Here is a 13951-nt window from a genome sequence, read left to right as displayed (position 1 = left end):
CCAATTCGTGGTAGGCCAGCGTGGTCTATGGTGGACTATCACTCCTCATACTAAGAGGAGACCCATACTCAGTAGTGAGCCGGTGCTGGGTTGATAATGAGAGGTCACTGAGCTCTTTGCATATTGTATGACAATAAACATTACTGTAAAATTAGACACATTGTTTGTTTTTAGTTGCGTGCGTGTTGGACGCGCATAAATATTAAGAAACACTATTGATTTTTAACAACCTAGGGTTTTCCCATGGCATTCGTTTTAACAAGGTTTTAACTAAGTACCATTGGTGGCATTCTTTTATTTTAAGTATTTTTTAATTAGCACTTCACTGCACTACGTGTGATCATAATATTATGATAGTTAGGTACTATATTTTCATGGGCTGAATTTATGGTACTGAGTAGATAATAATTTTACTTGGTAGAACTGTGTATTTGTAAAAGTACCTAATTTTTTTTTAAATCCGCGGATAATCTTTGATTTTCCGGGACATAAAGTAGCCTAGCTCATTCTCTGTACGAAATTTTATTAAAATCGGTTGAACGGATGGTCTGTGAAAATCTAGCGCACAGACACACTTTCGCAATTTACCTATAATATTAGTATGGATTAGGATTACGACAATGTGTCAACAAACTTTGAAAAATCTATTAATCATTTTCAGTTTTTAATCAATCAATTAATATATATTTTACTAAGAAACACTTTTTACTTGTATGACTTAAAACATTACTACTTAAAATTACGTTAATTCGTTTCAACTGGTTTTTAATCTTTTCAGCAAAAAAATAAACTGTGCCAATGAACTAGATATAAAAGAAACAAGGCCACACGTCGCCACAACAATAAAATATTAATTATGCAAAGATAAGAAACCGATAACAAAGAGTAATAAGGAGTTCAGTGACTTCGTTCGAGTTTGCCTTTAGTAAAGATGTTTACCTATTCTTGTGCAAGTGCATACAAACTACAACTACAAACAGTATAAATAAACAAAAAAAAACATTTGTGCAGTTTACATGAGATATGGACTAAGAGCCAGCGCGTGCCAGACCTTCGTTATTTTATAAAAGCTGAAAGTTTCTCTACGTATTGTCCACAACACAGGGAGGAACGATCAGCTACTATGAAGTTTGGATCATGGTGGCTTTGGGAGATAACAGGTGATAAAGGTGTTAAAAATCTTACGTCAAAATATCTAAAGTTAAGTCTATTTTTTTTATATTTTCTTCAGAATAGTATCTCTCTATTAGAAATTCGTACCTTTAAAGATTATGTTTTTTCTATATCTATATTTAGCATTGTTCTGATATGAGTAAACTTTTGTTCTTTTTGAGAAAATAAACTCTTGAACCTATCACGTCATGCATTGCCAGACAGTATCGTGGCAACCCCGTGCCAGACGACCTTGAACTTTTAAACTTTAAAGTCGTCTGGCAAGGGGTTGCCAGGACTGGAAGACATCCCACACACTTACCAGCAAGCGGTCTCCACTCTAAAACACGTCTGCCCTATCGGCCGTCGGTTCTGCGACAGACATAACCTGCCCATTGCCAATTCAGCTTGCTAATCCTTTGAGCTTTATCGGTCGTTTTTGTTCTTCTGCAAATTTCCTCGTTCCGGATTTTATCCCTGAGAGTAATACCTTACATAGCGCGCTGAGCTACTTTTAGTTTGTGGACGAGGTCAACTGTCAGTGTCCACGTTTCCGCTCCATACATCATCACAGGTAGGACACACTCATCGAAGACCTTAGTCTTAAAGGCTTAGCGGTATCAATGATTCAAAGAACTGACGTAGTTTTCAAAATGCTGCCCTGCCCAGCTGAATTCTTCTGTCAGCGGTCGAAGTTGGTTCTACCGAATCCGACCGAGATAGTTATATTCTTAAACACCTTCGATGCTGAATGTCCGACGGTGACAGGTCTTGAGATAACGTGTTCGTGTATACCTTTATAAGTTATCTTGAAACCTCCACGAGTGCCTTAAACCAGCGCAGCGCAAGAGAACAGGTTGTGCGCAACCTCGAGACCTTTCTCTCGGCACCATTCTTATGTAATACCGACGTTACGACCGGTTGCGACATTGAACTTTGTATATAGGTGTGTTATTGGTATAGTGGGACAAGAGAATAGAGACCACTGTTTAACCGACTTCAAAAACGGAGGTTATGTATTTGAACCATATTCATGTATGTATAATATGCATACGTCATGAATATGGTTCAATACACCAAGGATATAATATTATTATATCCTTGGTTGTCGACCAATAAGCTTGCGTGAACTACACTTTGAAACCCCTATTTAACTCCCTTAGGGGTTGAATTTTCGGGCATCCTTTCTTAATGTCTACCTGCATTCCAAACATCCCGGTCCATCAAGCAGTTTGAGCTGTGAGTTGATAGATCAGTGTCATAGATAGGGCAGTTACCTTTTCCTTTAGAACAACTAGTCTAACTTTACCTAAACTGTTTTGTTTATCGAAGTAAACTATGAAGCATATTTAGCTATCGAAGAAAAATTTCTTTCAATGTTAGAAAAAATGTCGTGCGCTTAAATTACTTTTTGTTTTTTATTTTGTTTTTTCTACACGCAGCTTTCGTCTTGGAGTGGAGGCCAAAGACCCTTTTTACCATCGACCTTTTTTGCCCATAGATCAATGTTTTATATCAAACTAGAGGATGCCCGCGACTTCGTCTGCGTGGATTAAGGTTTTTTAAAAATCACGTGGGAACTCTGATTTACCGGGATAAAAAGTGTTTTTGCGTTTATCTTAAATATATGAAAGGAAAAGGGGACAGACTGAATATGGACTGATCCATCAACGCGTAGCTCAAGCTATACTTGACGGATCGGGCTGTTTTGCTAATTAATTTTTGAATATTCCACCCTATAACATGTATATAGGGGTATGAAATTTGTAAAATCCACGCAGATGAAGTCGTGGCCTTAAGCTTGTTTTTAATCATTTATATTTATAATATAATTTAGTTAAGAGTTAAGTGTTAAATCTTATGAGGAAATAACTCATATCTGATTGCTAAAATCTAAAAAGTAGACACAGGATTTTTATCACAATGAAAAGAGACTAAAAAACAGGTCAAAAATTGAGTATGTACATTTTATTATAGGTCGTTTTTATCACTAAAATCTTGAACAGGAAAACAATGAATATTGCAATAATTGATTTAAGAGGGTTACCTAGTATTAAAGTTCCTCCTGAAAACCGGCGCTGCAGCCTGCTCTTTTGTTCTATGTGTAATCAAAAAGTAAGTTAAATATAAAAAACATTTTTAAAAGTTTTTTTTTTTTAAGTATGTACCTAGTGACTGCAAAGAGTTGATCATAAAAATTGACTCTACTCATGAAAACGAAATTTGGTCGAAATAAAAATAATTAATAATTGAAGTAATTGTGGTTATGATTACTTTAAAAACTTTGTAGGTAATGTAAAAGCTAAATCTAAAATTGACCATCGTACCGGGCGAATATATACCATGGAAGATGGCCTTTGACAGAAAATTCCAGCTAAATATGTATATGCATAGTGCTTAAGGCATAATCTTTATTATTAATCTTTAATAATAATTAATCTTTATTGTTATAATTCCAAATTTATTATAATAATATATAAATCACCCATTCAGGTCGTCGAATCCTTTTACGTACTTTGCTGCATTATTATTATAATTTATAACCATGAATATCTGACTGCTTTTGTATAAGACGTAAACAAATCAATCATCTTTTTCATTTAATTTTGAATCATAGTGAATAATTCTTCGTCTTGATTATGTCTTTTGTGCGGTCCTAAATACCAAATCCGGCATATTTTTTCCTAAATTTAATTTCTTATTTTGCTTACCTGCGTCACAATTACCCATAACTACGTCTACCTAGAAATTCTAACGGGATTATTAAAAAACTGGTCAAGTTCGTATCAGAACACGCATATGGAGGGTTTCGTAGTTGATATTTGCTAAAACTTTGACGGTCATTATTTCGTAAACTGTAGTTTTTTTTTCCAAAAACTGTCGACCTATTCAACGAGGACAACTCGCTTTTTTATGGTTAGGAGGCACCCTGATGTTTTTTTCAAAATTTAAATACAGTATAAACGGTAGACGGACTAACGGACACACGATTCAATTAACTTCAAAAACAATTATTAAAAAAGGAAAGAAGAAGAAAGTTAACATAATATTTATTATCATTTTTGTCACACCAATCACCATACAATACTTTTAAAATAATATGTCGAATTGCCCCCGCGCTCGACGTTTGCACCACTCGAGCATTTGTACCAAATGTAGATAGAGTACCAAATGCCAAGGTCAAACTAGTTAGAGTTGGGATCCCAAGGTATTGGAATGGCGACCTAGAATTTGAAGGAGCAGGGATAGAAAACCTCACAATAGGTGGACAGACCACATCAAACGAGTCGCAGAGAGAGCTAGATTCAAGCGGTGCGGGACCGTGGCGTGTGGAAATCCCTCGAAAAGGCCTTTACCCAACAGTGGTCGTGTATCGGTTGACGATGATGATGATAATGAACAGAATCAACCTTAATAAGGTTTCCTTGTTCCTACATAACCCTAAAACCCTGGTGGAACGTCGATTTAACTACGTAGTACGTGACGCACATCTGTGACCTGAGGCTGATGCCTTCAGCGATAAGCATGCCCGCATGGATGCATGAATGCCTGCGTGTGTAATAAATCTGGTAGTTAAATACAATACGTATTGGTAACGACTTCCGTCACATTCTCACATTCCGTACTGAGTATTCCGTGCTTTTTTTACCTTCCCTTCCTCAATATTATGACTCACCAGAGCAGAGAAGTATGACCCCCAGATAATGAATGGTTTGACCATTGATATTGGAACCACCCGGTATGACACTGCGGGGATAGCTAAAGTGGTTCAGACCGTCGCGTCGTCGCCTCGTCGCGAGGTATTTGAGGTCATTTTCATTCTAACTTTAGCTGAGTTATCTGAGTGAAGGGAACAATTGGAAACCTTCCGAGATATTAACTTCTGTCCGTGAATAAGATGTCTATAATAGAAGTCACTGACTAAAAAAAAATTATTTCTTGTTACAGATAAATCTCTGCCCATAGTAGAGCCAGCATTAGAGTCAACAGACGAAGGCCACGCCGCGCAATGCGCGTGCCCCAACTGTGATGAAGTTCTTTCAAGATTCTCAGAGTGCAGCATATGCTTGGAGCCTTTACAGGTAAACTCCATTATGTCATTTTTTTAATTCTAAGTTTTTTTAAGTAAGTGCTTGACTACAATCTCACGTGATTAGTGTTGATGCGGTTAGACGGAACCTACCCCTTATCGGTTCCTACGCGGCATCATACCGGAACGCCAAATTGCTTGGTGCCACGGCTTTGTCGATAGGGTGGTAACTAGCCACCGGCCGTAACAGAGTAGTTTTGCATCAATCAGACCTTATCACAATAATATTATAAAGGCGAAAATTTGTATGTATGTATGTGTTTGTGTGTGTGTGTGTGTGTGTGTGTGTATGTTTGTTACTCCTTTACGCAAAAACCACGAAATTTGGAATGGAGATAGATTATACCCTGGATTAGCACATAGGCTACTTTTATCCCGGAAAATTAAAGAAATCCTACGGGATTATTAAAAAAAAACCTCTATCTGTGCGAACAAAGTCGCGGACATCAGCTAGTTATCACACTATCACACTAATATTATAAAGGCGAAAGTTTGTATGTGTGTGTGTGTGTGTGTGTGTGTGTGTGTGTGTGTGTGTGTGTGTGTGTGTGTGTGTGTGTGTGTGTGTGTATGTTTGTTACTCCTTCACGCAAAAACCACTGGACGGATTTGGCTGAAATTTGGAACGCACATAGATTATACCCTGGATTAACACATAGGCTACTTTTATTCCGGAAAATTAAAGAAATCCTACGGGATTTTAAAAAAAAAACTCTATCTACGCGAACCAAGTCGCGGACATCAGCTAGTTATTTATATTTTACTTGCTACGCCATAAACAAACTGTCTAACGTACAAACTATTATTAAGTATTTTAATAATATGTACCTAGAGATATAATCATGGTAAGTATAAGTACAGATCTACTTACTTTATCTACTAAATTAACTACGTCTCTCTAGTTTTACTTTTGTATTAACAACGCACAAAGGATTTAGCTTCGCTCCACGTGCACCTTTTTGCATTGCATTTGCATAAAACCTTTGAAAACGGTGTTTTATAACTATTTTATATGCAAAAACAAACGCAAACTTTATAGTGAATAGTTTAGTTTATTTCGAATCGCTTTTGGGTACATAGTTCGTCATCTAATCTAGGTTATCAACATCTAGTCACTACTTATAATATATTATAAATGCGAGTTTTCCAATTAATTTATCGTCAAAAAAATTTACTTGCAGTCGAAATAAAACCAAAACGCCTGTACGATTCCTTTTTGAAAATGAGTCGACAAAAAGTTTTTTATCATAATACTAATATATTCATCATAATAGTAAATTGAGCAATAATTGAGCAATTTTATCATAATAGTAAATTGAGCTTTGAATCTATACCACTAACTACTTGATACTTTAAAAGACCTCGATAAAGATGGCGGGCTAAAAATAGCTGTTCTGTTTGGTGACCATTTCTATCCGAATAAATCTGAGTTACTCTCAAATCATGCTTAAAAAGAGGTTTTACTTAAATAACTCGTTTGCCTTATTTGCAGTGTAGTGGCCCCTGTGTCTGCCCCTGGTGCGGCGGAGTGTGGTGCGCGAGGTGCTCAAGACGCATGTCCCGCTGCGCCTGGTGCCGAGGCAGCCTGCGAGCACCAGCTGCGCCCTGCCTCGCGCTACAGAGACTCATCAACGACCTCATGCTCCCGTGTCGGAACTATAGGTGAATATTTGTCTTATTAGATTCTCTCTCGCTCTCTCTCTCTCTCTCTCTCTCTCTCTCTCTGCGTCGTATTCCTCAATGCTGAGGGTCGTGATCTGTCCGTGGTGCGGTGGAGTGTGGTGCGCAAGGTGCTCAAGACGCATGTCTCGCTGCGCCTGGTGCCGAGGCAGCCTGCGAGCACCAGCTGCGCCCTGCCTCGCGCTACAGAGACTCATCAACGACCTCATGCTCCCGTGTCGGAACTATAGGTGAATATTTGTCTTATTAGATTCTCTCTCGCTCTCTCTCTCTCTCTCTCTCTCTCTCTCTCTCTCTGCGTCGTATTCCTCAATGCTGAGGGTCGTGATCTGTCCGTGGTGCGGTGGAGTGTGGTGCGCAAGGTGCTCAAGACGCATGTCTCGCTGCGCCTGGTGCCGAGGCAGCCTGCGAGCACCAGCTGCGCCCTGCCTCGCGCTACAGAGACTCATCAACGACCTCATGCTCCCGTGTCGGAACTATAGGTGAATATTTGTCTTATTAGATTCTCTCTCGCTCTCTCTCTCTCTCTCTCTCTCTCTCTCTGCGTCGTATTCCTCAATGCTGAGGGTCGTGATCTGTCCGTGGTGCGGTGGAGTGTGGTGCGCAAGGTGCTCAAGACGCATGTCTCGCTGCGCCTGGTGCCGAGGCTGCCTGCGAGCACCAGCCGCACCCTGCCTCGCGCTACAAAGACTCATCAACGACCTCATGCTCCCGTGTCAGAACTATAGGTGAATATTTCTCAAATGAATTGAAGCCGTGATCAGGTGATCAGGTGTTGTCAACTTCTGCCGTCCCTATCATCTTTTGTTTGTTATTTTCTACTTCACAGTCGTATTTCTCCTTCTTCTCAATCGTTCTCTTCGCAGAGTAGTCGTGGCTATGAATTTGCCTTTAGAATATCTCTCCAGCGTTGTGCGCTATCCTCAAAGTAAAGTGATTTTGCTGACCATAATCATCGAAAGTTTCTGTCACTATTCGCAAAAGCGCTTTTTTAATTATATCCTGTTTTGATTGTACGCTCAGGTGATTGTAAGTCTAGTTCAAATAGTTACCGATCCGAATGAATTCAGTAAAAGATTCATTATTCAATATTGAATCCAAATGAGATAGAATCAAATCAATATCAAATGAGGGTGGTACATATTTAATCGTCTCTTAGATAAGGCTATCGATCTACATTAAGCGTCGCACTAAGCGGTGAAGGTTAAACAAGATAATGTAATTCTTGTATCCAATATTACATAGGCATCTATCATTTTGTTTATCGCATATACACAATCCTCTTCCTCAACTTAATCCTATCCTATATAGAAATTCTCTACGCTTCATTATTTAGCATTTTTAGGGTTACATATCGTATCTTTTATCTCTCGTTTATAATCTCGTCTTACTCGAGCTGTACCTATGCGGGAGGATCCATCTTTGCAAACATGAGGTTTTAGGCCGAATTTTTGAGTGAAAACCACCTGATGAGTCTAGTTTTTGGTTTATTCTAGAAACGATTTTTATATATAATTATAATATTAATAAAGATACCTGTTAAAATACAGATTATAAATACAAAATATACGTCAAATAAAGCTTACTGGCAGTTATGAAGCAAGCCCTTAAAAATCTCCAGAAAAATGATCACATGCAGAAATTGATGCATTGCATTGGTTTGAAAAGACATAGTAAGTATCCAATAGATACTGATAAAGGGTTATTTATATTAAGGAATCATATTAAAAACACTTGAATTAGCAATGATTCAATGATAATGCAAGATATCGACTTATCTGATTTGAATGCATCAAGAATACAAACCGAAATAAACAGATAAACTGATCTAATCTATTTACATGAACAGAATGAGAATACGTAATTTTACTGACGGGGCTCCTTTGTTGTTAAATCCATATGCATTGAAAATGCTTTGGAAAACAATATGCAAAAGTGTATTTATTTGTTGGTTTGTCCTTCAACACACTGCAACGGATCGATGTGATGTTTTGTATTGATATGAGGTCGATAACCTGCTAGAACGATAGAGGCTAATTTTTATCCAGAAAAAAAGAGTTCCAACGGGATTTTTAAAAAATCCACACGGATGATATTAATACGAGCATCAGCTAAATGTATGTATATATCTTAACAAATACCTACAAATATTTAATTTCAGAACATCTAAAATCTAAATTATTAACACAATGAACCTAAAGCTAAAAACCTTAAAAAATGTAGTATATTAACTAAAATAAATTATAATTAAAAGAAGTCCGTATAGGCAAGGTTCCGAAGACACTGGCAGCGTTCCCTCTTTAAATGGCTAGACTAATTCTTTGTCAGAGGTAGCTGCCAGCTCTTCGGTCTCCTGTGATGTCGACTAACCTTTTTGATATTTCCCTAAAAACCTTTATTGCGCTAGAACCCCACGGATTACGGATTGAATTTTCAAAAATCCTTTCTTACCGGGTGTCTACGTCATAATAGCTATAAAATGCATGTGAAACAGCCCGATCTGTCCAGTAGTTTGAGCTGTGCGTTGATATAATATCAGTCAGTCAGCTTTTCCTTTTTAACCCCCGACCCAAAAAGAGGGGTGTTTTAAGTTTGACGTGTGTATCTGTGTGTCTGTGTATCTGTGTATCTGTGTATCTGTCTGTGGCATCGTAGCGCCTAAACGAATGAACCGATTTTAATTTAGTTTTTTTTGTTTGAAAGATGGTTTGATCGAGAGTGTTCTTAGCTATAATCTAAAAAAATTGGTTCAGCCGTTTAAGAGTTATCAGCTCTTTTCTAGTTTTCTTGTAGAAAAGAAGGTTAGATAACCGTTAGGTTCATAATATTATGTCAATAGACAAATGTCAAGCTGTCAAGATGGACGTTGCCTAAATACATAATTATTTATTTGAAAATGATGTTTTGGAAAACTCAGATACTTTGGATCGTCGGGGGTGTTATAAATTTTTAATTTACACTTGTCCTTTTAGATAATAATCAACGATTCTTGCTTCATTAAAAAATATTGTAACTGCCCTGTTGCATGCCATATTGTTAAGGCCTAAACAGCCTTTAGTCACTTTCTAGTTTAAATCTTTAACAGCTGTCCCAATCAATAGCAATAAACCCCACATAAAACGTCCCAATTTCATTTCTTCATGGCGACAATAAAGTTTTACTGTGTGATAGCCGAATTTCGTTGTAGAAAATTAATTCAAGGCCAAGGTTTTAGTTGGATCCATAAAATTTTTACTTTATCTGTATTGGTTTGGAGTAAATAAGTCGTAAAAAGCCAATAAAGTCCTAGTTAAACGGTTTTATGCTTTCGTATTGATTTGTTGAGATAACTAAGGGTTTAATTAAAACTGTTAATTTGACCTCCGTGATACTATTAAGTAGGTACTTCCTGTCTCAGTTCTCTTTTACTTCCGTTTTAATTTTTTAATAAAAAACCGGCTAACTGTGAGTCTGACTCGCAAACGAAGGGTTTTGTGCTATTGTATCCAAATATATTTTTTTTGCATGATAACCTTTTAGAATGTTTTAATTATTTGTTGCTTTAGTGCCAACAGAAATACACTGTGTAAATATTTCAACTCTCTACCTATTACATACAGTTTATGAGATACAGCGCGCTGACATATACTTACGGACAGACGGACGGACAGCAAAGGCTTAGTGATAGGATCCCGTTGACCCTTCGGCGGAACCCTAAAAAGGCAATTGGGAAGTAGTGATAACCCAAAATGTTCGCTGACTTTGAATTATATTCGTTCCTACAGTAAAAAGTTTTGCGAGTTCTCAATGTAATGTCCATGCCACACTCTTCAAGATTTCTTATTTCAAAAGAATAAAAGTAACGTTTATCAACCCCCGACCCAAAAAGAGGGGTGTTATAAGTTTGACGTGTGTATCTGTGTATCTATGTATCTATGATCTGTCTGTGGCATCGTAGCTCCTAAACTAATGAGCAGATTTTAATTTAGTTGATGACTTGATCGAGAGTGTTCTTAGGTACGAGTATAATCAAAGTTATCAGCTCTTTTATCTGTAACCTTCACTTGTCGGGGGTGTTATACATTTTTAATTTACAGTTGTAGGATTCGTAAATGTTATTCGTCGATAATATTAATATCAAATCAATACTTAATTCTACGGCCCCTTGTATCTGTAAAAAAATCAACCTTATATACTAAATCAACGCAATTAAAAAATACGCTATTTATCTTGATACTCGGAAATAAATCAAAACCTATAAGTTAGGTACTTCCTATTGACCTAGATATAAAAGAATAGCAAAAAAATAAGGTTTCATGTAACATAGAAAAAAAAATGAAAATTAATTAAGAAATTTCGTATTCTTATAATACTTTTATTACAGAAATTTTTCCACTTATGATAAATTAATATCTATATTATTCTACATTTTCCAATTGCTAATCTAATATTAATGGATCCACTTCCATTATAAAATTCACTGTACAAGGAAAATTAATTCACAAGTACCTAACTCTTTAGATAAAACTGTATAGAAACAGCAACTATAAATAGGTAGGTACGATGAGAAAAAAATGTATTATTTACTGGATGACACCCGCGACATATTTCGCGTGGATTAAAGTTTTTTTTAATCCTAATCCTTGATTTTTAACCCCGACCCAAAAAGAGGGGTGTTATAAGTTTGACGTGTGTATCTGTGTATCTGTCTGTGGCATCGTAGCTCCTAAACTAATGAGCCGATTTTAATTTAGTTTTTTGTCTGCAAGGTGGCTTGATCAAGAGTATCCAAGAAAATCGGTTCAGCCGTTTGAAAGTTATCAGCTCTTTTCTAGTTACTGTAACCTTCACTTGTCGGGGTTGTTATAATTTACACTTGTCTGGAATAAAAAAGTACCCTGATTCTCTCCAGCTCTTTATCTACTAGTAGCTCCGTTGCGGAGTTATTGAAGGCCAAACCAACAAATATACTTTCGCATTTCAACATTAATAGCACTGAAATTTGAAACCATTAAACTATTTTCATCTAAACCCTTAGGACGTCCATTAAATCTGACAAAATAACTAAAAAATACGATGAATCTAGATCTTTTACAATAGTGCAAAGGCTGTAAGACATTAAAGAGTATATTTTTATGCGTTTTGATATCTCCCCAGTCGTAAGACTCCTTCGTCATCTGTTGCCATAATAAAAACAATATGACATTTTAAACTTGGATAGATATTTTTAGGATATTTCGAAATTAATACCTACTAGTTTAATAAAGTGTAAATTAAAAATTTAGAACACCCCCGACAAGTGAAGGTTACAGTAACTAGAAAAGAGCTGATAATTTTCAAACTGCTGAACCGATTTTCTTGGATTATAGCTAAGAACACTCTCGATCAAGCCACCTTTCAAACAAAAAAACTAAATCTAAATCGGTTCATTACTTTAGGAGCTACTATGCCACAGACAGATACACATATACACAGATACATACGTCAAACTTATAACACCCCTCTTTTTTGGTCGGGGGGTTAAAAAGGAAGAAATAACAGATGCGAAGCGTTGGAAGACCTCCCTAGGTGGGCAGACAACATCAAACAAGTTGCAGGAAGCCACTATGTGCCAAGACCGTGGCGTGTGGAAGTCCCTACTAGAGAGTAGAGACTACTGTCCAGCAGTCATGGACGTCTATCAGTTGTTCCTCTCTTCTGATGTAAAAACCTCGGTTCTTACATGGCATCGTACCAAATCGCTTCAAGTAAACTATGAATACAACTAAACTATTGATTAGCCTAGCCGTGCTAAGCTCGAGGTCATCAGTGACGTATAACTCCATCGAAATACCTCAGAGAATAGCAAACCGTGTTGTAAAGTGAATGGACGTGACGTGATGGCTGTAAACGGTCTAACGGGGTAACTTTCGTGCCCTAGAGTCCCGCTGCAATAGTAGGCTAAGGCTTGCACAGACAAGAAGCGTTGCGATAGCGACGAAATCCTTTGTAGTGTTGAGTATATTATGCTTTTATACCATGAATAGCTGCTGATGCCCGCAATTTCGTCCGAGTCGATATAGGTTTTTAAAATCCCGTGGAAACTCTTTGAATTTCCGGATTAAAAAGTAGCCTATGTCTCAAAATTAAAATCATTTATTCAAAGTAGATTTTGATCGTCTGAGTGGTTAGATTTGTAAGATGATATAGTGGTGATAATTAATTACGTAAACTCAAGTCTCTGTTCAGGTTCTTTAAATATTTTGCCCATGCAAAAAAATGCGCCCCTCCATTACTCCGTGATTGAAGGACAAACCAGTAAACCAACACAAACTAATAAACCAACAAAACAACAAGCAAACACACTTTCGTATTTATAATATACCTAGGTAGTGATTTTCAGATTTGCCAATTTTCCTGTGATAAACGACACTTTGTTAGGTTGCGGCTATTACCTACACAATTGACACATTTCTAAATTGATAAAGTTGTATGGAAACAATTGGATATGCATTCAGAAGCCCACAATTAATTATATTCAATTGGGAATGACTGCCGGGGTCGTAATTCGGTCAGTCGATTCCTTGTAACGGCCTTTCCTCCTTCCTTTCTTTCCCTTCCACTTTTAAAATGGATACCAAAGTCAAGTGAGAATAAGCATCTCTTAGGCATGCGTGCTCTATCTTAGGTTACATCATCACTTACTAGTTGGTCTAGTTGCAGTAAAGCCTATTTTTAAATAAAAGATACCTTTACGCGTTCTGTTTTTCCAAGCTTTATCGGCGTAAATTTCGTGCCCTAGAGACTTTGAATTGCTGTTATGGGATATATAGACTGGCACGAGCTTACTTGATATACATATTATTATTAATTGTTACTGACCTATTTGTTTTCACAGTTTGCAATATCCACTTCACTATTTTGTAACATTTGGAGTGAACATTGAACAATTTATCTTTCAGGTCGTTTACTTGTATTGTTCGAGTAGTTATGTCTTTGTTTGATTGTAGGGTTGTATGTTGTGGCTTTGAAAGATTAGAAACTTAAATATTGAGAACATTATACGTCAGT

At 37.0% G+C, this 13951-nt stretch overlaps 2 protein-coding genes across 8 annotated transcripts in view; one reads left to right on the top strand and one right to left on the bottom strand.

Annotated features, from left to right (window-relative positions):
- Positions 1-13951, bottom strand: part of LOC123868152 (adenylate cyclase type 2-like) — a 169854-nt gene that overhangs the window by 88939 nt on the left and 66964 nt on the right. The gene's annotated exons all lie outside the window — the stretch shown is intronic.
- The window catches only part of LOC123868157 (probable E3 ubiquitin-protein ligase sinah), a 60709-nt gene that overhangs the window by 44969 nt on the left and 1789 nt on the right, over positions 1-13951 (top strand). For all 4 annotated transcript variants that reach the window (XM_045910555.1, XM_045910554.1, XM_045910557.1 and 1 more), the window contains 2 exons: positions 5101-5234; positions 6735-6904. In XM_045910555.1, coding sequence (XP_045766511.1) covers positions 5101-5234; positions 6735-6904 — 304 coding nt within the window. The remainder of the gene's footprint in view (positions 1-5100; positions 5235-6734; positions 6905-13951) is intronic.

Source organism: Maniola jurtina, chromosome 9, assembly GCF_905333055.1.
Source record: "Maniola jurtina chromosome 9, ilManJurt1.1, whole genome shotgun sequence".
In the NCBI taxonomy this organism is placed as follows: domain Eukaryota; kingdom Metazoa; phylum Arthropoda; class Insecta; order Lepidoptera; family Nymphalidae; genus Maniola; species Maniola jurtina.
The sequence above is the reverse complement of the archived record's forward strand: the minus strand, read 5'-3'. Positions and strand labels throughout refer to the sequence as shown.